Below are 25,983 nucleotides of genomic sequence, written 5' to 3' on the forward strand. Positions count from 1 at the left end.
TATCATTTACCCTGGTACCAAGTCCTTTTATTATGCCAGAACTTTCCTGTAGTTTCTGGGTAATATCATTTGTCTCGTAGATATCAAAGTAAAAGAAAACATGGTAACTCTAGACCATTTTGGAATACTTCCATAATTTTTTTTGGGGGGGGGGACTATAGTCCCACTGGCAAATAAAAACTCCCTCTATCCTTGACTCTGAAACTATCCTGGTGAGCCTCCCTTACAAAAGTTTCCAACAGCTTAGAGGAACCCTTCTTGTTTCATTTCTGTTTTCACTTTGTTCCCAGGTTGTGATGTGATGTTATTAAATTGTAACACAATGCTGCCACCTTACTGTCCCATTGATACAATGCAGAGGGAGGCCACTCCACTACATGGTTACCGCTGTGAGATTAACTTTTAGGTCTTTTGGCCATCTGTGATCTCAGACTGATTTTTCTCCCTCTCCTTTCTTATATCCAGGAGAAGATGTTGGTTATGTGGCAAGTGAAATAACAATGAGTGATGAAGAACGCATCCAGCTGATGATGATGGTCAAAGAAAAGATGATCACTATTGAGGAAGCCCTTGCCAGGGTGAGATATTAGAGAAATGTGACTTAACACTTCTATTACTTGGCTTGCCCTACTTTGAATTGCCTTTGAATACTGAAGGGAATAGTGATGTGTTGGTCAAGGTGGCATTTTGTTGACATTTTGGTGGTATCCAAGACCACTAATCTTTTTTTTTTCTTTGAATAATTTTCCCCAATTATATGTAAAAACCATTTGTAAGGGGCAGCTAGGTGATGTAGTGGATAAAGCACCGGCCCTGGATTCAGGAGGACTTGAGTTCAAATCTGGCCTCAGACAGTTGACACTTACTAGCTGTGTGACCCTGGGCAAGTCATTTAACCCTCTTTGCCCCACCCCCCCAAATTAACATTTATTTTTTTTTTAATTTTGAGTTTCAAATTCTCTCCCTCCCTCTTTCCCTTTCCTCCTCCTTGAGATGGTAAGCAATTTGATGTATTAAGATCACTATTCTTTTTTTTTTTTTTTTGGTGGGACAATTTAACACTTGAGAAAACTGAGGCACACAGAAGTTAAGTGATTGCCCAGGGTCATATGACTGGTAAGTAGGTTGAGGCTGGATCTGAACTTAGGTCTTCCTGATTCCACATCTAGCACTCTGTCCAATGTGCCACCTGACTGCCAAGTATTTATTAACCATCTCAAAATGCAAAAAATGAAGCAATCCCTAGGATCACAGATTGAGAATTGGAAGGGATATATTAGGGGTTATTTAGTCAAATCTCATTTTATAGGAAACTAAGGCCCAGGAAGAGCCACTAAGGCCCTTTGATTCCAGTGTTCCATATTTCTACTACAGTGCCTTTCTCCTGTACTTCAAAAAACTCTGTGATTTCTGATTTGATCAGCATGGGTATTGCTACAGATTGAAATTTTTGCACAGCTCTAGGAAATAGTTTTTTTTAATGAGTTTGGAGGTCTCCCTTTTACTTTTCCTTTTTCCCCTAAAATAAAGTCTTTGCCTGATAGCCAGCTTCCCAGTGTTGAACCTCTCCAAACCTTGCTAGGCTGATCCTCTTAACAGTTGGCGGCAAAGCCTGCCTTCAAGCATCCCGACTGTGGTAGGATCTGCTACAGCTTGCACTTACAGCCTTTGAGAATGCAGAGTCACTACCACACCCCAGTGGCATGTCAGAGGAAGACTTCAATAGAAGAGCAGTCTTCTGTGTGCACTCATGATAAGTAGCAGGGTTGAATTTCCATTACTGTTCCACAGCAGCATGCATGAAACTTTGCAGACACATTATACCAAAAGATCTTGTGTTTAATGCAAAATTGTTTATCTAATTTGCCAAGGTATGTATGTATGTATGTATGTATGTATGTATGTATGTATGTATGTATGTATGTATGTGTGTGTATATATATACATATATTTACACACACACACACACACACACACACACACACATATATATATATAAATAAAATTTTTTTAGTGAGGCAATTGGGGTTAAGTGACTTGCCCAGGGTCACACAGCTAGTAAGTGTTAAGTGTCTAAGGACGGATTTGAACTCAGGTACTCCAGGGCCGGTGCTCTATCCACTGCGACACCCAGCTGTCCCTCTTTCTTTATATTTCAAGCAAGTCATGTAAGGAAGCTATTTGATGGCTTGAAAGGTATGCTCCATATTTTTCAGTAAAGTTATGTCCTTTCTCGAACTCATTGTCTTCTAATAAAAATGCTTAAAGTTGATTATGCAATTATACTGAACTGGTGACCTGGAGTTTAAACCAGGAAGAAAAAAAAGATTTTTGAAATATATTTCAGGATTCCATCTTTGTTGTACAGATTACTGTGGAATGCTAGGCAGTGTCTGTTTACAAATGGAGTGTGTGTGACTTGCGTGGGCCGTGGTCACTCCCAGGCCAGACTGTAGCCTGTTTCTGAATTGCTGCAGATTTTGTCTGGCCTTGTTATTGAACTTGAAAAGAAGTTTTGATGTTGGAAATCAGAAAATAATGGGAAAGGAAATGAAGAACTTTCAGAGAACACAGACATTTCTCTATACCTATCAGTCCGGTTTAGATTATGTCCCACTGGGCAGGGAATGTAGCTTCCTCTGTTTTCAAAACCACGTCCTGTGTTGCTATTTAGTAAATAACAGTAGCATGAGAAAGGAGACCCAAAGTAATTAGTTTGTGACTTGTTAGTGTATTGGAACTTGTTTTAAGCATCTTTTCATTGCAGCTCAAGGAATATGAGGCCCAGCACAGGCAGTCAGGCACCTTGGATCCCGCAGACTGGCCAGATGGCTCTTATCCGTCATTCGAGGGCTCCTCGAACTGTAATGTAAGTACCCTGACCTCTTTGAACACTTTGATCATTTTTGACAGGACAAGGGGAAATTATACATGGCAAGACTTTTAAACTATTATTGCATTATTGATTTGCTTGTGATTTTTGGAAAGTAAGACAGAGTGCTGGACTTGGAATCAGGGAGAGTTTGAATGCTGCCACTGCTACATATAGCTGCGTGATGATGGATAGAACATTTAGTTTTTCAAATTAATTTTTCTGTAATTAATTTTCATCTGTAAAGTGGATACAGTCCCTACCTCATGGAGTTGTGCCGAAGCTCAAATGAGATAATATATGTAAATTGTTTGCAGCATTACGGTGCTGTCCTCCTTTCTTCTCTTCAGTTGTTGAATTACTATTGTTCAGTCATTTTTCAGTTGTGTCCAACCCTTTGTGACCCCATTCAGAGTTTTCTTGGCAAAGATACTGGAGAGGTTTGCCATTTCCTTCTCCAACTCATTTTACAAATGAGAAAACTGAGGCAAACAGATAAGTGACTTTCCCAGGGTCACACAGCTAGTAAGTGTCTGAGCCAGACTTGAACTCAGATCTAGGGCCAGTGCTCTATCCATGGTGCCACCTAGCTGCCTCTCTTCTGTTTTTTCTTCCTGTATGTTCCTTCCTAATCTCTTGCTGGTTCATCTTCCATTTCCTAATTGTGGATATCCCTCAAGGCTTCTTTTTAGTCTCAGTCTCTCTCTCTCTCTCTCTCTCTCTCTCTCTCTCTCTCTCTCTCTCTCTCTCTCTCTCTCTGCCTTTATGCTCTATGCCATTGTAATTTCAGTCACTTCCATTGACTCAGTCTGTGCAGAAAACTCCTAAATCTGTAATCCATCCCTTATCTCTATCCTGTTCTATTTGGTCCACTGTGAGCTCCCCCAGCATCCCCTTTTTCCACCTTAGCACTTCTCATGTGGAACATATCCACTTGGGTGTTATCTCTAGTAATTAAACTCATTCAGACACAACCTAAAATAGATCCATGTTATTCTGAATTGTGGCCTCCTCTATCTTAGTGAGCTTCTAAAGATGAAGTCATCAAAACTGCTTATCTTTTGTTCTGTAAGTCATATTGGCTAGCTGGAGAAGTAATATACCTTATGCTTCATTTTTTATGTAAGTTGACATTAATCCCATTAGATGCCACATTCTCTTTGAAAACAGGATAGGCATAACAAATGATTTTCAACAGCCACTCAGTTATACATAGTATCTTTGGGGAATTTTTGGTATTTAATCATGTTGTTAGTAGCACACAAATAGAAGGTCACTCATTCATTTCCATTCCATAAATACATACTGAGCATTCACTTTGTATTGGATAATGTGCTGGTTTTGGGGCATTATAAAAAGAAGTTAGTATAAAAGAACTTGCCTTTCTCGATTAAGGATTTTAATTTAGCAAGTTTTCAGGTGCTCTTTTTCAAAGGAGAGTGGAATTTCTTGGAGTCTTCTTTTTTTTTTTTTCCAGCCTCCCACACTCCCAAACTCCCAAACTTGGACTACCACCAAAACCCATCCATCTGAGATTTCAGGGAAGCCAGGTTAAAATCTGACTTAATGAGTAGGAAATCTGAGAAATTCTGTCTTCCTTGATTTGTTTATTCTAAACTTTAAAAGTCATGTTTATTTGGTTTAGTTTTAGTTAGAAAAGAGAATGTTTGAGATCAGGTAACAAGTGTGTACTGTAAACTTCTATTGGAAAGCTCTTCCTAATACTCAAGGCACAAAGCTTCTCATTTCAGCTATCCACTAGCACTGTAACAATCTGGACCTCATCTTCAACCAGACCTTCTCTACCACTAAGATCTCATCCTGGGGAGATTTTGAATGGGGGCAGCTAGGTGGCACAGTGGATAGAGCACTGGCCATGGAGTCCAGAGGACCTGAGTTTAAATTTCACTTTAGACACTTACTTGCTCTCTGACCCTGGGCAAGTCACTTAACCACAATTGCCTTAAACATCCAGGGCTATCTCCTGATACATATCTTGCCAATGGACTCAGATGGCTTTGGAGGAGAGAGTGAAGTTGGTGACCTTGCACAGCCCTGCCTCACTTAAATCCAATTCAGTGCAAGTCATGACATTGTCTCCTTCAGGTATGAAGAACAAACAACAACCACTAAGATCTCTGAAGTGGAAGTCCACTCTTTGATTCCTATATCCTTTCTTCCATTCTACTTCTGTTTCTTCTCTTGTATTGAATATGATCTTATCTTCCTCATCCTGACTTCCACTTCTTCCTTCTTTTCTTTTTTTTCTAATTTCATCAATATCCCCACCCTTTTCTTACTTCATTATTTTCCCTTCTGAAGATTTCCTTGATGTTCTCACTAAGACTTTATCAATTCTTTCTTCTTGATCCTTGGTTAAGCAATACTAGAAGAAAAAATCGTGACATTCTGCAGAATGGGTCCACCACAAATTCATACTGTCTAATCTCAGATGGACCCTCTGTTCTTTTTATTTATCTTTTGTTCACTCAGCATATGAAATTCTCCAACAGTGGTTATAATAAGGCTTTTCTGCTCTTCTCAAACTCCAGTACAGATCTCCTCCCCACTCCCCATCTGTACTCCTGCCATGATGATCTCAATTTCACATTATTGAAAAGTTTGAAGCCACAAAATGTGAGCTCCCCCAACATCCACTTTTCCCACCTTAGCACTTCTCATATTCAGCCATCTTTTCTTTCCCATGTTTTAACAAGTGTCCCCTTGACAAGATTAAACTTTCCACCTGAGATCTTGGTCACTTCTGCTCCCACCTCTTGCAAGACTTTACTATAATGATCATTTGTTTTCTCTTGCATCCTCATTTTCTCCTTCAACACTGGCTCTTGATTCTCTACCAACAAACACCTTCAGCCAGTCCTCTCCTGTTCAAAACATTTTCCCCTCTACTCTGGTTTCTCCCATCAGCTACTCTCATAGGTCTTTTATTCCCTGTAGGGTACTGTATATACTCTTTGTCCCCACATGTTCATCACATACTCAGTTTTGCTCCTTTCCACACACTATGGAAACAGTTATCAAAGTCACCAGTGATCTCTTTTTCAGTCCCCATCCTTCTTTAACTTTGTAATATTTGGTACTGTGAACCAATTTCTCTTTACTACTGTCTCCTCTCCTGGTTCCTGTGACACTCTAATATAGTGGCTTTCTTCCTTATTATTCCTCATTCAAGATGTTTGGAATGCTCTCCCTCCTCATCCTGGCTCCCTTTAAATCAAGCTAAAATCCCACTGCTTGCAAGAAGCCTTTACCAGTCCTTCTTAATCTTAGTGTCTTTCCTCTGTTAGTTGTTGATTTTTGTCCTTCATGATTTGGCAGGAATTTACCTTTTCATTCTAATCTCCTATAACTCCTCATGTGCAATGTCCCTATTTGTCTACTTAACCAAATTTGCTTCTAATTATTCTCCAACATACCCCATGATTTCCCATGGATCTATCTTTGTTTATGCTGTTCTCTTCACAAATAATGTCCTAACTCCCAATTCTACCCATTTAAATCCTATCCATCATTTGAGGACTTAGCTCAGATGACACCTTCTCCATGAAAGAAATATTCTATCTTCCCTGCATTTGGATGTGTTGTGCATCTCCTTTACTACTATAGTTCTTTTTTTTGTACCTGTTTTAAGGCCATTACCATATTTTTCTGATATTAAAGCTATTTATGTACTTGTAGTCTTCTCTAAAGTACTGTACTACCTTGACTTTAGAGACAGTGTCTTATTTATCACTGTATTGCTCACCATCTTGACTTTTCTCTCTATTAAAAAAAAATTCTAAACTACAATGTATTCTAGTCCCTCTGGGGAAGATCGAGGTCATTCCCTTGTTTTCCCATTAGACTTGAACAGAGGATCATGAATTCTCTCACTTGTGAACGGATGAAGAAATAATAGCTGTATGTCACACAGGCTTTTGCTCATTTAGCTTCTAGACTTCTATTAACTTCTTTATTTACTTCAATTTCTCTAGTAGGAAATTTATAGTTAAATCTTGTAACCAGGAATATTTGCCTGACATTAACAGGTAATTAAGATTTTCATGGAAGTCCAACCCTTCTATCTTGTAGATGAGGAAACTGAGGCTCGAACAAGTTGGGAATTGCCCAACATCTTAGAATGACCTCAGGCTTTAATAACTGGATTTCCCCTTTTACCTGTCTAAAGTTATCCATTTAATTTAACTTTTATTTCATCCTTTAAAATTAATAATCATTTGTTTTCTCTCCCTTCCACTTCCCTACCCACACCATTTGAAAATGAAGAAAAGAAAAATATAATCCTTGTAACAAATATGTGTGGTTAAGCAAAACAACCCCCCATGTTGTCCACATAGAAAATGTGTGTCTAATTCTGCATCTTCATTCTGTCACCTCTGTTATGAGGAGGTAGATCTCATATTTCATCTATTCTTCCAAATTATGGATTGATCCTTGCATTGATCAGAGTTATGTCTTTCAAAATTGTCTTTACAAGTCATTCTCCTGGTTCTGTTCCCTTCACTATGCATCAGTTCATGTTTTTTCAAGTTCCTGTGAAACTCTCTAATCATTTCTTTTTTTTTTTTTTGGTGAGGCAATTGGGGTTAAGTGACTTGCCCAGGGTCACACAGCTAGTAAGTGTTAAGTGTCTGAGGCTGGATTTGAACTCAGGTACTCTTGACTCCAAGGCCGGTGCTCTATCTACTGCGCCACCTAGCTGCCCCTCTCTAATAATTTCTGAAGTTACAGTAATATTTTATTAAATTCATATGCCATAATTTGTTCAGCTGTTCCCCAGTTAAGTAAGATCCATGTAGTTTTTAATTCTTTCCCATTTGCAGGAAGAGAGCTGCTATAAATGTTTTTCCATATGGTACCTTTTGTTTTTTCTTTGATATGGGTCTGGTAGTTGTATTATTGGGTCAAAGGGTATCCAGATTGGTGACTTCTTGAGGCATAGCTCCAGAATTTTTAGAACAATTGGCAGAAGAAAAAGTGATAATATGTAACAGAATAATTGTAACAGAATGATAGTAATAGTAAGAGAATTTCAACCATTGTGCTATATTTGGAATATGTAATGCTTCTTTATTTTGTAAGGATGTCTTGTGCTGTTTGCTATACCTTAATTCAGCATTTTCCTCTAGTTAAATTTGTGATATAAATAGTAGTTTGTCAGAGGCCATCACAAACTGCCCCAGTTTCTTTTCTTCCCGGTCTTCCTGTACATACTCAATAGGGTACCCTTCCCTTTGTTGCTGTAAAGGATTGTTAACTTGCAAGTCTTCATTGGTTCCCCTTGTGTAAAGGAGTCTAAGATCTTAGCATTTGTATTAATAAATGTGTCAGATACTAGCCAGCAACATGTCTCAGGACTGTGAAAGTCATCAAATGAAATGTGTCCATAATTTTCAATATGCTTATTGAGTCATTTAACCCTGATCCTCAAAATACAATATATTGTAAACCCAGAACTTAAAGAAAATCATAATGTAGGGTGAGTATAGTAATTTAGGACAAACAACAATTACACCTGGCTAGAAAAAGAAAATGAGGGTGAGATTGTCCATATTGGGGCTTTTCATTCCAGTCTCCTAGTTTCCATCTAGATGACATTGTCTCCTGTGTGAGCCCAGCAGTTTTGTCCCCACTAAGATTTACATCACCAGTTCAGGCTCCTGGGAGGAAGACTAATCTGATTCAATAAGAAGTTCAAATCACAGATATACTTTGGGGGGGGGGGCAATGAGAGTTAAGTGACTTGCCCAGGGTCACACAGCTAGTAAGTGTCAAGTGTCTGAGGCTGGATTTGAACTCAGATCCTCCTGAATCCAGGGCTGGCTGCTTTATCCACTGTGCCACCTAGCTGCCCCATGTAGATGTACTTTAAAAGAAAGATGATATGCTTAACTAGGGCTTATCAAGATGCTTCCAAGTAGCCTCCTGATTGTAACTGCTTTAAAGGAACAGTCATGACGTTCAGTGTGTTGATAATCAACACATTAGTTGTTTGAGTGCAAATAAATGTTCCCTAAATGTTTTTAAATTATTTTATTTAACACATACCCATGAAAACATCTGTGAAAAGTACTTTATGTTATCAGTTAGTTTAGCAAACACTTCTTAAGTTCAAACTTGAATTCCTTTCTTTATCCCCACCCCAAACTATTCCTTCTTCCTAATTTCCCTATTATTATTATTTCCCAGTCAGCCAGGCTTACAATTTAGGTGTTGTGTCATTGTTGGCTCCTTATTGTTGTTTCTACGTTCATAAGATCTCTCTGTCTCTGTGTCTCTCTCTGTGTATCTCTGTGTCTCTCTGTGTCTCTGTGTCTCTGTGTCTCTCTCTCTCTCTCTCTCTCTCTCTCTCACACACACACACACACACACACACACACACACACACACACACACACACACACACCCCTCCCTCTTCTCCTCCGACACTGCCACCATGTCTTGGTGAAGGCTCTCATGCCTCCAGCACTTCAATAATTCTGTTGGTTGGTCTCCTTGTCCCCAGGTGCTCTCCATTCCAGTATATCCCCCACTCTACTGCCAAAATAATCTTCTTACAATGCAGACCTAACTTTGCCCACCCCAACTCCCACATACACACGTATACTCCACAAACTAGTGATTCCCTATCTTCAGAGTCAAGTATACAATCTTCTGTTTGGCTTTCAAAGCCCCTTGTTACCTGGCCACTTAGGACCTTTCCTGTCTTCTTATACCTTACTCCCTCCCATATACTCTACAATCCACTAACACTGGTCTCTTTGCTGTTTCTCAAATTTGCTATTCTATCTACAAATTCTTAGTGTTTTCACTGGCCATCCACTATACCTGTGATCGATCCTCTTCCTTCTAGCTCCCCTAACCTTCAGTGGTAGAAGTCCCAGCTAAAGTCTGACCTGCAAGGAACCTTTCCCAATACCCTTAATCGTAGTGCTTTACTTCTGAGATCACTCCCAGTTTTTCCTAGCTATGCCTTGATTGTATATAGTTGTTCCACGTTATTTCCTGCTTTAGACTGTGCATTGTTGTCCTTATTTATATCCCCAGTTTTTAGCACAATGCCTAAAATATAATAGGCCCTTAATAAACACAAGTTGACAGTCTAGTACAAAGACCAACCTCAGCTATCTTTGCTTTAATTACCCAAAGGTACTAGTGAGTAAAACCCTTTTTTGACAAGCATCATAGCATTAAGACAGGAGGGACAGCAGTGAGAAGAAGGATGTCTAAAGCAGACATATACAGACTACATTACTTTAATCAAAATTCTCAGTACACACTTACATGTGTACATGTTAGTGTGCTCACATGGGTACTTACACACACATACACACACACACAACACTAAAGCCATGATTTGTTTTTCAGAAAAGAAAACTGGCCACCCAAGTCAGTTTGCTTGAACACCGTTTTTTTTTTTTTCTAAAGTACATGAGGCTTTGCTATAATTTTTTAACCATGCCCCAGTGTGTGTTTTTATTTTAATTGTTGTTTTCTTTTCCCTCTCCTTCTTCTTTAGGCTTAGTAAGAGTCCTAACCTTTTTTTTTTTTAGTTCTCACAATTGCAGATTTTCTCTCCTTCATTGCCAATTAATTTTTAGCTAATCCCCATTGTTTTTTGCCTTGTCTGGGTCACAGAAGAGACCCTTGGAGGCTCTACTCTTCAGAGGCCAGATCTTTTAAATTTCCTGTCTCAGGCTATGAAGATACTGTGCTTTAAATAGTTGACTGTCTATATAGAAAGGAGTTGTGAAGTCATCTAGGTTCAAGGAACCAAGAAAGCCTTTGTCACCAAGTCTCAATGTGTATATTGATGCATGTTGTGCATAGAGATTTAATTTACACTGATTTCTTCTCTGTCCCTAACCCCCTCACTGACATGAGATAATTGTGTCTTGTTTAACAATAAATCTATATTCACATTTCTGGTTCTCTAGAGAATTAAGTCCTGGAGATAGTTATGAAGGCAAGTGAAAAATAGTTTTTCCCTCTGCCTGGAGAACATTTGCCCTCTGTTGGTATTTAGTTAATGGTAGCCTTGTGTTTAGAATTTTGAATTTTTCTAAGAGTTTGTTACTGGTCTAGTGTGGAGTTATCTTGATTCCTTGTTAAATCTCTGAAGGTATTTGTGGATTGTATTAGTTATAAGAGGGATGGTGGTATAGTAGAAAGGGAGGGAAATAGAGAGTCAGAAGACCCATATTAACATCTTAGTTCTATTATTTAACTACTCATGTGACCTTAGGTAAGTCATAGAACCATTCTGACCCTCTTTTTCCTCACTGAAAGAATTAGGAAACATTTCAAGCAGGTGTTGTTGCATTAGCACTTTTTAAAAAAAACAGGATTCTAAGATATGGGAGCATATCCCAAGCTTTGGGGGCAGTCATGGTCAAGGCTTGGAGATGTGTGAGGAAGAGCCGGAAAGCCAGAAGAATAATGTATAAGAAGATGGGAAGGGTAGATTGGAGCTGGGTTAGAAATGAGGTTTAAAAACTGAACAGAGGCACAGATATAGGACCCTAAGCTTTTAGAGCTTATTGAGTAGGAAAATGGCATGGTTAGACTCAACCACTTTGACTGGCTGGAGGTAAGATTGGAGAAGGGAGACATTGGAAGGAGACATACCAGTGAAGGAATTAATGCAGTTTTCTTGTCCAGTGGGTTGAAGGTGTAAACTAGGCTAATGGCTGTGTGAATGGAGAGGAGATACTGTGATAAGATTTGGCAATGGGAATGTCCTACTCTAATAAAAATCCCTCTCTCTATTTACATGGTTTTGTTTTGTTTTGTTTGTGGGGCAATGGGGGTTAAGTGACTTGTCCAGGGTCACACAGCTAGTGTCTGAGACTGGATTTGAACTCAGGTACTCCTGAATTCAGGGCCGGTGCCTAGCCACCCCCTCTCTATTTACATGTTTTAAAGTCCCTCTCTCTATTTACATATATGTCTTAGCAATTTACCACTGTATCATTGTTGAGGTATATGGGAGAGGTTTATAGAGGAATGATCCCCAAACATTGCCTATTAGGTAAGAGAGACAATGTGGCCATCGGCTTCAGTTCTCCTACATCACAGTGACGTTTAAACTTTTCCTCAAACAAGTTCCATTCAAAAGATCCCATACAAGATGTCTTTTGTACCACTGAGCAACACTATTTTTTTTTTTTGCAGGGCAATGAAGGTTAAGTGACTTGTCCAGGGTCACACAGCTACTAAGTGTCAAGTGTCTAAGGCTATATTTGAACTCAGATTCTCCTGAATCCAGGGTTGGTGCTTTTATCCACTGTGCTACCTAGCTGCCCCTGAGCAACACTATTATAAGAATTGGGTGTGGGGAGGACTTGCTAAACATGTAACCCAAAAGCCATCATGTTCTTTGCTCATGCTCAACAGTCAATAAACATTCATTAAATGCCTACTATGTGCCAGGCACCATGCTAAGCACTAGGGATACCAAAAGAGTCAAAAGACAGTCACTGGGGCAGCTAGGTGGTGCAGTGGATAGAGCACCAGCCCTGGAGTCAGGAGGACCTGAGTTCAAATCCGGCCTCAGACACTTAACACCTATGAGCTGTGTGACCCTGGGCAAGTCACTTAGCCCCAATTGCCTCACTAAAAAAAAAAAAAAAGACAGTGACTGCTCTTCGAGGAGCTCACAACCCAATGGGGGAGAGAAGTGTGTACAAACCACATACAGGAAATATCAGTCAATGGACTGTATTCTCTTAAGTCTGAGGACCCATTCCATATACATCAGTGACTTGTATTAAAGTCATATTAGAGGCAGAAGATTCATGTTTTTCAAAGAAACTTTTTGGTGGTCACTGCTATTATTTTCACTGGGATGTTTCTCAAAGGTCATTTAATAATTCTGCCTCAAAATGAAGCTAGTGCAGAGCAAGAGTCACTTGAACATTTTGTCATTTTTCAGTTGTCCTTGTGGTGGGTGACTTTATTTCTATAATAGAAAAGTGACGGATGGCCATTTAATCATTTTATTAGACTGTTGATCGTGCAGCCTAGTAATAGCTCGATGAAGCCTACTCAATAGCCTGAACTGTGATTCACTCAGGGAACAAAGCTGCCATGTGCTCCTGCTAGTCAGAAGGCCATCGATCCACTCACTGCTTATTTAAAAAAATATATATATATTACTCTGAGCTAAAAAAAGTGGTGATTGGTTCAGATCCTTTTAAATATATATTTTTAAAAGGCTCCCCCCTTGAAATTGTTTTTTATGTTTGTCTTTAGATTTGTTCTCCTCCCCCCCACCAGGGCATTGAGGGTTAAATGACTTGCCCAGGGTGACACAGCTAGTAAGTGTCAAGTGTCTGAGGCTGGATTTGAACTAAGGTCCTCCTGAATCCAGGGCAACTGCTTTATTTACTGTGCCACCTAGCTGCCCCCGTAAGTCTTTAGATTTGTAAAGTTGTGTGCCTGCTAATTTTAGACCCCATTAGAAATGTACATAGTTTAAAATATAGTGGAAGTTTACATGTGAAAGAAGAGATATCAGAAGTAGGATTATCATTTAGCATAGCCAACAATAAATGAGATCCCTCTTTTTTTGTTTGTTTGTTTGTTTGTTTTGGTTTTTGTGGGGCAATTGGGGTTAAGTGACTTGCCCAGGGTCACACAGCTAGTAAGTGTTAAGTGTCTGAGGCCGGATTTGAACTCAGGTCCTTCTGACTTCAGGGCCGGTGCTCTATCCACTGTGCCACCTAGTTGCCCCGAGATCCCTCTTTTTTATGGAAGGAACTGACGTTTTTTCCAATTCCAGAAAGCCACTAACAAATTCAAAAGAGAGATTTTTCAACATTCTGGAAGTTCATTCTCGTGTGGGTGCCACTTTAGATGGTATAACACATAGCAACAACAACAAAAGCAGTTTACATTTACATAGTGGACTTGGAGGAGCAGCTAGGTGGTACGGTGGATAAAGTACCCGGTCTGGTGTCAGGAAGACTTATCTTCCTGAGTTCAAATCTGGCCTCAGACACTTACTAGCTGTGTGAAAGTGGGCAAGTTATTTAACCCTGTTTCCCTCGGTTTCCTCACCTGGAAAATGAGCTGGGAAGGAAATGGCAAACTATTGCAGTGTCTGCCAAGAAAACCCCAAATTGGGGTCACATGAGTCAGGCATGACCAGAATGGCTGAACAACAAAAATGGACTTGAAATGTGGGAAACCTGAATTCAAATCCTACCTCAAGACACTCACTGGCTGATTGGCTCAGGGAAAGTTATCTAGCCTCAGTCTGCCTCCGTTTTCTAATCTGTAAGTGGAATAATCAAAGGACTTATCTCATAGGGTCCTTTTGGGGATCAAAAGATATAAAACCTGAATAGTACTTTTCATACTATAAATGCTATAGTAATGGATGTAATTTAATCCTCACCAAAGCCCTGGTGACTTCTGTAGTACAAGTTTTATTCTCATTTTATAGCTAGAGGGCACCTACTAGGTCAAAAGAGGCTAACCACAGACTAGATAGCATAGTGTAGGTCCCAGTAGCCAGCAGATAGCCAGAGCTGGGAGCAGAACGCAGCTTTTCTGATTCCAAGGCCAATACTCCTCTCATTGTACCATGCTGCACGGCCGAGAAGAATTTCTACTTTGTTTCTGCTGCCTTTATGGTCTTTTTGTTATCATGTTTCTTAATAGGAGCAAACTCTCAAAGAAAATGGAATTTTATTGGAACAATAACAACATTACTGTAAAAACGATCCTTCTTTCTGCTTGTGTTTCTTTTCTTTCTTTTTTTTTTTTCTGGAGGATGTTTAAAACTTTCAATAACCCTGCACATGTGGCTTCTGATTTCTTCTTTAGGGGCACATCATCACATTATTTTTTCTTCTGATTTGTAGCTAAGACCTTGTTCTCCCTGTGTTAGTACTCATGGCTTGTCAAGCTAAACCATAAATTCAGGAGGTTAAGATTTGCATTTGTGCCCCTTACTCATAGAATATTCAGGGAGACTTTCTCAATCACTGAACCATTTTAGCCAGGATAAAAGGAGATGAAAAATGCAGAGTAACAATTTGCCCAAGTGCAATTATGCGCCATAGCCTTGGAATAGTTATAGCAGCAGTTAAATGCACCCACTTTTTTGAGGGGAAAAAAGTCTTTCTTGATTTGAGCCTTTTAATAATATATGCTTGAAACCTCCAACTGATGGTTCAGGTGATTATGGGTAATTTGTTAGAATCTATATTGTTTGAATGGAGGTGGGGAGGAAATAAATTGTCCTAATTTTAAATAATGTAATGATTTGGAAACTAAAAAGACATTGATTTGTCTGTGAATATCACAGAACTATATTTAATAGTATTAAAAGCCACAAATCTCTCACTCAGCATTTTGTGGTTAAGAAGAAGAGGTAAAAATCATAGCACAGTAGGTGGGGAAAAGGTATGGACAGAATGAACAATTAGAAATTGGATTTTTTCTTTTGTAGTGGCCCAGCTTAAGTAAAAAGAGAGAATATGAACATTCTCAGGCTGTGTTCTTGGAAATGGAAATGGGGTAATTACCAACCTCTTGCTTCCAAGTACCTCAAATTCTCCTTTCTGTTACTGCTACTGCTCTTCTCCACCTACCCAAGTCATCTTTGGAAACAAAAATCTTTAAATATTACTATATTGGTGTTTTTATTTTGTACTTTGATTTGAGAAATACTTGGATCCCTCGAGGTAATAATCTTTATAGACATAGACATAGACATTGTGTGTGTGTGTGTGTGTGTGTGTGTGTGTGTGTGTGTGTGTGTGTGTGTATATATAGATGGATGGATGGATGGATGGGGGTGTTCAGGGAGGACTAGCACCTCTGGTCTGAGGGTTTGCAGAGCCCTTTTTAGGGCTGCTTTGGGGTCCACCTGTAACCCAGCTCTCACCTATGACTCCAAGAAGCTGCAGCATGTGCAGTGGACATACCCCAGGAAAACCCTCTGGGCAGGCATGCTAAACTAGGTTAAGTTTGGTAAATTAGGGGAATGTCTACCCCAAGCATGTGAAGACTTCCCCTATTGGAATGGGCAGATGAGAACAACAGCCGTGAAGGTGGCTGAAATAGGTGCTGTGGAGGGCTTAGAGCTTAATCAGACACTGAAGAAGCCAAAATCAACTATCGCATCCCAGGCCCTTGCCAGTTGTCCTGCTTTTTGTCTTGCCAGGGGACTTCAGTGACCCTGGAAGAGGGTGAGGCTGACAGTTTTGTGCAGCTCTGCCTCACTTAAACCCAATCAATGCACAAGTCAAGACATCACCCTGTGATGTCACTGGTCCTCTTCAAGACAAGGGACAAACAAGAATGCCACGCACTGCTAAGTGCTGAGAATAAAAATACAGGCAAAAACACTAAGATTGTCCCTGCCCTCAAGGAGCTCACATTCTAATGGGAGAGAACAACGCATCAAAGGGAACTGAATGGGGTGAAGAAAAGGTTCCCTAGGGAGGAATGAGAATTCAGGAAGTAGTCAGGGAATCATGGGTCCATCCAGGTTTGGAGTCAGGATGCCCAGCATAGGTACTTCCTAAATGGAGGTTCTGGGTAAAAATTCAGCAGTCAGAGGAGGATACCACAGTGATGGTACAGAGATCGCACCTCAAAGTTTGTTATGACCCTTTGCATGAAAGAAGCTCTGGCTTTCCTGAAGACTAAGTTGTAGGTATGTAACTGCAGCTTCAGTCTTATTGAGAAAGAATTAAGAAGTAGCCTGCCTGAGTGGAGAGAGTCCCAGACTTGGAATTGGGAGACAATTGAGTTTCAATGGCACCTTCAACTCTTGCTAAGCTGTGTGACTGTGGGCATTTTTCTCTCTTTGGGCGAGTTTCCTGATCTTTGAAATGGGAATAATTATATCTCTAGTACTTCACTCACATATGAGGATCAAATGAAATCATCCAAGTCACATGCTTTGTAAAGTGCTAAATAAATATCAGCTGTTATGCATACTAGCTTTGTAGTGTTGAGCAAGTAAAAACTAACCTCCCTCGACCTTAGTTAGACTCCTCATCCGTATGAAGAGGTTTGTTTAGATGATCTGCGAGGTCCCTTCTACCTCCAAATTTATGATCCTAATTTTATTAGTTCGGTTCAACCAGCATTTACTGCCTGTTCTTTCCATTTACATTGTTGCAGCCATTGTTTATATTGTTATCTTAGCTTTGCTTACTTTATCCTACATCAGTTCATGGAAGTCTTCTCACGTTGCTCTATGGTTATCATTTTTGTCCTTTCTAAAAGCATAGTCATATTTCATTACATTCAGGTCCCACAGTTTGTTTAGCTGTTTCCCAACTGATAAACTGTTAAACTGCTTTGTTTTCAATTCTTTGTTATCACAAAAAGTGTTACTATAAATATTTAGGCATCTGTGGGAACTTTTTTTTCCCTTCTCTATGACCTCCTTGGGGGTCTTTGCCTAGTAGGATACCCATTTCAAAGGATGTGGGCGTTTCAGTTACTTTATTTGCAAAATTCCAAATTATTTTCCCAAACTATTGTACTGAATTACAGCTTCACCATCAAATCACAAAGTGTTCCTTAAAGAAATTTTTAAAAAATGACAAATAGCTGGAAATATACTAGATCCTCATGGCCGGGACATAATGATACAATACTAAAAATACACGATAAAAATAATAATCTCAAAATTAATTTGTAGTTTTAATGCTATACTGGTCAAATTATTAAAGGGATATTTTCTGGAACCCGATAAAACATTTTTTTAAAAAATCATTAGGAAAACTGCAAAGGACAAAGAAAAGATCTGAATATCAAGGGAAATAATGAAAAGGGGTAAGAATAAAAGAATAGCATTTTGTGTCCTCAAGCTATATCATAAAGCAGCAGTCATAAAAGTCATTTGCATTGGTTTAAAAATAGAGAAGTAGATCAATGGAAACACTCAACAAAGGAGAACTGGGAACATTGGGATTCAAATGACTGATAAACCTGAAAGCATAAATTGCTTCTTTTTTTTTTTTAAAGCTCCATATTTGATAACAGCTGCCAAGAAAACTAGAAAGCAGTCTGGCAGAAATTAGGCTTAGACCAACATTTTATATTGTATTCCAAAGTAGATTAAAAATGGATGTGGGGGCAGCTAGGTGGCGCAGTGGATAGAGCACCGGCCCTGGATTCAAGAAGACCTGAGTTCAAATCCAGCCTCAGATGCTTGACACTTACTAGCTGTGTGACCCTGGGCAAGTCACTTAACCCCAATTGCCTCACACACACAAAAAAAGCAATTAAAAAAATGGATGTGACCTTATATTAAAAATGATAGTATAAAAATTAGAAATAGATTATATACTTTTTATAGCTTTGGTAGAGAATGAATTCTTAGCCAAATAAGGAATAAAGGCAGTAACAAAAGCTTAAAAAAAATTTTTGATTACAAAATGAAAAGCTGTACAGATTAAATTAATACACCTACATAAGAAGGGATGTGGTAGAACAGGGGGAGGAATCTTTATATTAGATATATTACATTATATTAGATTTTTATATTAGATTTCTCAGATAAGGGTTTGGTATCCAAGGAACATAGACAACAAGCTTGATTGCCCTACTTGCCACATGGACATGTTTGAAAATCATGCCAAATTTTATGCTCTATAAGGGGGAAAGCTAAGCATCCATTACTCTCTAGCCCTACCTACCATGACTCATGTTCTAGAGGTGTACTAAAGACTTTCGTCCACGAATAACTTTTTTTTTGTTGTTTACAGGGCAATGAGGGTTGTGACTTGCCCAGGGTCACTTAGCTAGTAAATGTCAAGTGTTTGAGGCTGGATTTGAACTCAGGTCCTCCTGAATCCAGGGCCAGTGCTTTATCCACTGTGCCACCTAGCTGCTCCCCGGGAGAACATTTTAAACCCATTTAGCTATCATTAGAACAGCTGAATTGTTACTTGGCCTCCACTTGTCCTGCCTCTGTGTATTTAAGGGGTCACTCTCCACATTTGTAATTTATTGCCTCCTTGGCTCTACCCATTAAATTCCTTTTCTTTTTTAAAGATTGAACTCAATTGCCACCTCTCTGAATCCTCCCTGGTCTTCTCCAGCTGAAAGTGTTCTTTCCCTTCTCAAATTTCCCTTAGAACATTTTGGATTTTTCCTTTGCCCTGTTGTATTCTTATTTTGGACATACCTGGGCATATGTAAGACTTCCACCCCCACTGGATTGTATGTTCTTTAAGGACTGGGTCAGAAGACACTTAATTATTGAATTAAGTATATGGTTCTGCCCCCCAAAACCTTTTTTACTTCCAAGAAAACAGCTATAATTTTTGGAAAGATTGTTGAATTAGGGATTAAGAAACAGGCATTCCAGTTCCTTTTATGCAAGTGTATGACCCATGCTGGTCATGTAACTTCTCTGGGCCTCAGTTTCCCTAGTTGTAAAATGAGAGTATTAGACTAGATGATCTCTGGAGACTCTTCCAGTTTGGTTACAGTTCTGTTTCTGTGATCCGTTAGAGCTTTAAACAGGATTCTGATTCTCAATAAGAATTGACACTGTGCTCCTCATGAACTGAGTTTTAAATTTCCATTCAACTTGCTTAGTACTAATCCTGGAAGCATTTCAGGAATTCTGTTAAAGGCAAGGAAAGAATCCGAGGATAGAAAGTTGCCAGTTATCATTCACTCCTCTTTACTATCTCTCTGACAAATGACTACCAATGTTTTGAAGGTACAGTAGGAGATTGCTTTATAGAAGTGAGCTTTGTAGGGGCTGCAGTGGATAAAGCACCAGCCTTGGATTCAGGAGGATCTGGATTCAAATTCGGCCTCAGATACTTGGCACTTACTAGCTGTGTGACCCTGGGCAAGTCACTTGACCCTCATTGGCCAGTGGGGGGAGGCGGAAAAAAATAAAAAGAAGCGAGCTTTGTGAATACAACTAGAATGCCTCTGGCTGCCATTTAGCACTGTTCAGTTTCCATTTTTCCACATCCACTTTTGGCTAGACAAGGACATTTCACAGCATCGACTGAGTAGCCCATCGTGTCTACTCAATGAATCAGCCAGTCAGGGAGACCATAAAAGTTATGTGGCTTTCCTGCCACTCACTACCCAGTCCCCTCTGAGACCTATTGCTTCTGGGACAAAGCCTTCATCATCCCCAGAAATGAAGAGCCTCAAACATTGCTTGCTCTGTAATTGCCCTACTTGGCAGCCACTTTCTGAATCATCCTTTTTTTTTAATATGGCACAGTGCAGTGCTAGAATCTAATTTGTCTCTTTATTCTCTTGGGAATAATAATAATGACTTAACGTTTACATAGCACTTTAAGGTTAGCAAAACCTTCCTCATAACAACCTTGTGAGTGAGATATTATTATGATTGTCATTTTGCTGGTGAGAAAACTGAGATGCAGAGTAGTTGATTGACTTGTCCATGATTGTACAGCTAATATAAGCATCTCTGGAAGGAGCTGAACAAAGGTTTCCTGGCTCCATGTCTGTCATTTTTATCAGCTACATCATTGGTAGGTGTGGGGAGGAGAGAGGGAGAGAGGGAGAGAGAGGGAGAGGGCGAGGGGGAAGGGGAAGAGGGAGGAGGGAGAGGGAGAGGGAGAGGGAGAGAGAGAGAGAGAGAGAGAGAGAGAGAGAGAGAGAGAGAGAGAGAGAGAGAGAGAGAGAGAATATGATAATATTTTTTAGCTTTCTTAAGATTTATTTTTCTTTCAACAACTCTTTTGTACCCTCAATTAAGAGTTCTTTGGGCTGCACTCAGTTTCCCACTATGTCTTCTAGTTGCTTTAAGACACTTATATAATTCCCAAAACTCCATCTGGCACATGGATGGGAACCTAGGTTGAGGTAAGCTCATGTGGAAGAGATTTCTGAAGATTTCCATAGGATTTGAAGACTTTGATTCCTTTTTCTCTCAAACTTTCCCTTTCTCTCTCTGCCATAGAAAATGAAGACATAGCCAGGCCTTTGCCTTGGCCTTCCCTTAGGGCAGGAATGCACCCTTACCCTAGCTCTGCTTCTTAGAATCTCTAGTTTCCATCAAAACTCAGCTGGAGTACCGCCTCTTATATGAGGCTTTTTCTGATCCTCTCAGGTGCTAGTGGGACCATCCCCCAACTTGCTTTGGATTTGTTTTATATATACTTTATATGTACATGCTTTATGAACTATCCATGTTATCTCAACCTTGAGAATATAAACTCCTTGAGGGCAGGTGTTTCTTAATTTTTTGCCTTTATATTCTCAGTGCCTAGCACAGTGCCTGGTATATAGTAGGTACTCAATAAATGCATTTTGATTGCTTGAGTATGGATCCCATTAACAAATGATGGGAAGTCCAGGCACACACCCAAGCTGATCAAGAGAGAGTTGTGAACTGGAGGGACTCTCCTGTCATCAAGGTTACAGGATATGGTTCTTCACCACAGGACTTCTGAAAGTATGGGAGCTGGGGACTACTTTTCAAGGCCTCATTTAAAATAATTGGCTTTCTAAGACTTTATATGGCACCTGGGGGAGCTCTGAAGATGAACATTTTTATTCTTTGCCCCTGTCCCTTACGGGGATAAAGGAATATACATATTGAGAAGGATAAAACATTGAAGGCTTATGAGTTCAAGTGGGCAGGAGGCATTATTGCTATATGTCACATGGTGTGAATCCATTTATTCTTTTGGTTATATGGTTAATATTATAAATTGTCATAAGTGTATTCAGGGATGGCAAACCCTTTCCTGAAGGAGATTATAGTTATTTTCTCTGTCTTCTTTTTAGATTTTGCTATAACTAGTTAAACTTTGAAACTGCCTAAGAGATTGTTTCAGAGTTAACACTGCACCCCTGGGAGAAGAATGGAATCTCATCTTTTTTCCATACAGCTAACAAAAAAAATCTCCCTCTAATTTCAGAGGGCAATGATGTCACCACCTAATGAGCAAAATATTTCTTACTAAATCGACTTGAATCCTTTCCTGACTGCTTTGTGAAAAAAACACAATGTGTTTCAGATTTTCTATAGTTACTTCTGGCAACTCATAAACACGTTTTCTACGATACTAATTTACTTAAATGGTGGGGCTTATTTTTCTTATAAACATCAAGCATCATACATTAATTCTATTCCTATTCCCGGAAAGCCCCTGCCATAGTAGTATGCTATACTACTGACAAATCCGTTTGGGAAAGCCATAATGTTCCCATGTTTTTAAGACCTGGTCATGTGGTGAGACAGAAGCCAATATATCGCCTCCAAGGTAGGGAGTGACCTTGGATGAGAGATCACTCCTTTGGACCATTGGTGATTAGGCATGTTCAAGAGATTATGAAATCGATCTTGGAGCAAAAAAGGAAGGCCACAAGGCGGCTGTTGATTCATGTCACATGCTATTTACCAAGGACAATACCATCAGCAGTAGTCAGCTTCAGTGTATCTCTGGTCTGGTTTGTATTTTGCTTTTGGTCAGAAGGAGAAAGTTGCCAGACTGTGAGGAATTTGGGGTCCCCCTTAGATGGGTGCCACATATCTTCTGATTTCTCTGTTTTTACTTTTGCTTAGTGATGCTGTTTTGAATTCCCATTCCTTACTTAAGTTAAAGATATAAGTTAGACTTTGACTAATAGGTGACTTGCTTAACCTAGACAGATACAACATGAACTTCTTAGGTTTATTTTTTTTAATGTTTTATTTTATTTTTTTGAGGCAATTGGGGTTAAGTGACTTGCCCAGGGTCACACAGCTAGTAAGTGTCAAGTGTCTGAGGTCGGATTTGAACTCAGGTCCTCCTGATTCCAGGGCCAGTGCTCTATCCACTGTGCCACCTAGCTGCCCTTTAATGTTTTATTAATGCATTTATTTAAACATCCTAATTACTTCCCACTTTACCTTGCCTTGCCTAGGATCTTCTTGTTTTACAACAACAAAAGCTATAGCAATCTTGACTAATAGCCCACCACCATTCTACCGAAAGGAAGCATCTTTTAACATTAGTCATCTGGAGCCCATAATGATCTTTGTACTTAATCTGGCTTCTCTTATTTTTCCAGTGTTGTCTTCATTTGCATAATAATAGCCATTGTGTGGGAGGTATTATGGTATACAGGGGATAGAGTGTTTATCTGGGAGTTAGGATGACTTGAGTTCAAGTCCCATCTCTCACATATAATAGAGGCAAATCACTTAATCTTTCAGTGTCCCAGGGAATTTTCTAAGACCAGGAGTTTTACAGAGCAGTTGTTATTCTGCATTAAGAGGTTCTTTGCTGGATGTTCCCAGTATCAGTGAAAATACAAGTTCAGATTAGTTATATATTATTCATGTGATTCTACTTTCTTCTGCATCACTTCATGCAAGTCTTCCTATGCTCTTCTCAATGTGTCATATTTAACATTCCTTTAAGTACAATATTTTAAGACATTTAATATGGTACAATTGGAGTACCCAGTTAATGAGCACCTACTTTGTTTCTAGTTGTGTCTCTTTTTATTACAAAATACATTACTACCTACTTTAGTGTGGATTTTTCTTTCATTTACCTCTTTGTGGAATAGTTCCTGAATAATTCCACATTCATTTCCACAAAGATTGAACCATTTCACAGTTCTACCAATAATGTCTAAGTATTCCCATCTTCCCATGGCCCTTCCAACACTTATTGTTTTAGTCTTTTATTATCTTTGATAATTTAATTATGGTTGAGTAATTGGGTATTATTTCAAATTCAGTTATTTTGATGGTGTGTTTCTCTTATTAATGAATGACTTGGAAGTTTTTTTTCTTTTTATGTGTTTGTTAATAGATTTAGAGGTAAAAGGGACTATTGAGGTCAACTATTCCAACCTTCTCATTTTACAATTGAGGAAATTGAGTTCCCGAGAAGTTAAGTGATGTCCCACCCCCCAGTGTTGTGCTAGCAGCAATTAAGTGGTAGTGCCCATCTTTTGAATCTCATGGCCTCTGACTTGGAGTTTAGTGTTCTTTCCACTATATTACACCTCTCTTATTTTGTAAACTCTTGGTTCAGATCCCTTGGGCCACTTTCTAATTCACAGCTTTTCAAAAGCTTCTAAGAGCAATAACTTAAGAGGTGTACTCACCTACAGTGGTGAGCCTCTGCTACCATTTTGTCACTCAGGTGTGGAAATTGAAGCTTTCTGTCCTTTGGAAGAAGTGGGTCAGAAGTGGAACATAGGATAGATTATTAGACTTGGTGTTGGGTAGATGTGGCTGAGAGTCTTATATCAATCACTTATTGGCAGGGGAGGTGGGGAGAAAAAGAGAGACAGAGATTACTTGATCAATCCTGGGCTTCTCACAACCTCTTCAGTCCTCAGGTTTCCTATCTGTGAAATCAGAGGGACTGAACTCGATAGCCTATATCCTCCTACTCTAAATCTGTCGTTCTGTGAGACTCTGTGTTCTCTAGCTGCTCCTTTCTTGTTTTATGGCCATGGCCACCACCTTTCATTCTGATTGTCCTCTCTATTGTTAGGCTCCCAACCCAGACATTCACTGAATCTGCCCTAGATGTACTTTTGGCTATTGATATTTAATGTGTGTTCAAATGGGGGAACAGAGTGTCAAGAAACTGGTACCTCTAGAACCCAACCAAGTCTTCAGTCCCACAGGATCCAAACACATGTTTTTCTATATAATACTTCAAAGATTAGGAGACGAATCATTCCCTGCTTCTTCATTCCACATACAAATATGACTGAACATATTTCACAACTTCAGTTGGTCTAATGAACACACCTGTAAGGCCTCATCAAATGCATATTGCTCAAGAATTTTTTACATCTTCATTTGCTTTAATGTAGGAAATATGTATCTATCCCTGCTGTATCTATAGTCATTGATACACCGGTATTTTGTGGGCATGTTCACAAAGATGCTTATGAACAAACATGCAGTATTTAATGACAGAGTACCAGATAAGACCAGATACCCCGAGACTTGCAAGTCAGATTTCTTGGGCATACCATGCTCACCGAAAGGTGGCCTTATATGTCGGACATTGGTACTTGTTACTTAACTATGTTCTAAACTCATTGGAGTTTATATTCAGGGGTTCTTAACTTGAGGCCCATGAATTTTTCTTTTAATATTTTGATAATTGCATTTCAACATGATTTGGTTTCCATTGTAATACCACATATTTTATTTTGATTAATTAACATTGAGACTGAGTCTCCTCATCTGTTGTGGTGGTGGTCATGGTGTTTTTGTTTGTCCTTCATTCTTGAAGAGGGCCATGACAGCAGGGTGATATCATGACTTGCACTGGATTAGATTTCAGTGAGGGAAGTCTGTGCAAGGTCACCAACTTCAATATGTGTATATCAGGACAACTGGAAATGGTCCTGGATGTTTTAAGGCAATTGGGGTTAAATTACTTACCCAGGGCCACACAACTAGTACATGTCTGAGATGAGATTTGAACTCAGGTTCTCCCAGCTTCAGGTCCAGGAAGTAAAATGCCAACTAAGAATTTTTGGTTGTATGACACCCTCCAGAGAATTTTTTGGGAGTGATGGGTACAGGATTATGAGAGAAAAGCTTTGCAGTTAGGAGTTATCCAGCCCTTCACAGGTGCGATAAACTACCTGCCTAACTGAAAAGAGTCCGGTTCCATACAGTACTTCAAAACCTTTTGATGCTTTCTGTATAATTAAAGTCAGGAAGATTTTGTGGGTTTTGTTGGTGAAAGTTCAGTGCTGTCTTGTTTATACCGTTTTCTGTTAAAATAACAGCATGTGCTTGGGTCTCCCTGGGGACCTTTGAGAAAATGAACTGACCATCCTGTGACACAGGCTTCATGTGCATGGTTCACCATGGAAGGAGAGCTCAGCTGGGCCGAAATTAGGAGCAGCAGAACAATTAGAGAGTGTCTGAGGCACCAAAGAAGGTGAAACCACCAAAGTTATTTTTATAGTAGTTAAAACAGAAAGTGTGGGTGAGTGCCTAGAGGTGTAGGGCAAGGTATGAAAAAGCAACAACTGCTCAGGGAAACCAAAATCATAAGTTTTCATTCTGGCTTTCTCAAAAATAACCTAGAAAGCAGCTATTTTCAAGAGCGATGCCTCCCTTTACAGGGGGTTCT

General features: G+C 39.4%; 1 protein-coding gene across 4 annotated transcripts in view; it reads left to right on the forward strand.

Moving 5' to 3' along the window:
- The window catches only part of SASH1 (SAM and SH3 domain containing 1), a 236,753-nt gene that overhangs the window by 152,042 nt on the left and 58,728 nt on the right, over positions 1-25,983 (forward strand). For all 4 annotated transcript variants that reach the window (XM_044000447.1, XM_044000450.1, XM_044000448.1 and 1 more), the window contains 2 exons: positions 466-578; positions 2,768-2,869. In XM_044000447.1, coding sequence (XP_043856382.1) covers positions 466-578; positions 2,768-2,869 — 215 coding nt within the window. The remainder of the gene's footprint in view (positions 1-465; positions 579-2,767; positions 2,870-25,983) is intronic.

The sequence above is a fragment of the Dromiciops gliroides genome, chromosome 4, assembly GCF_019393635.1.
Source record: "Dromiciops gliroides isolate mDroGli1 chromosome 4, mDroGli1.pri, whole genome shotgun sequence".
NCBI lineage: Eukaryota > Metazoa > Chordata > Mammalia > Microbiotheria > Microbiotheriidae > Dromiciops > Dromiciops gliroides.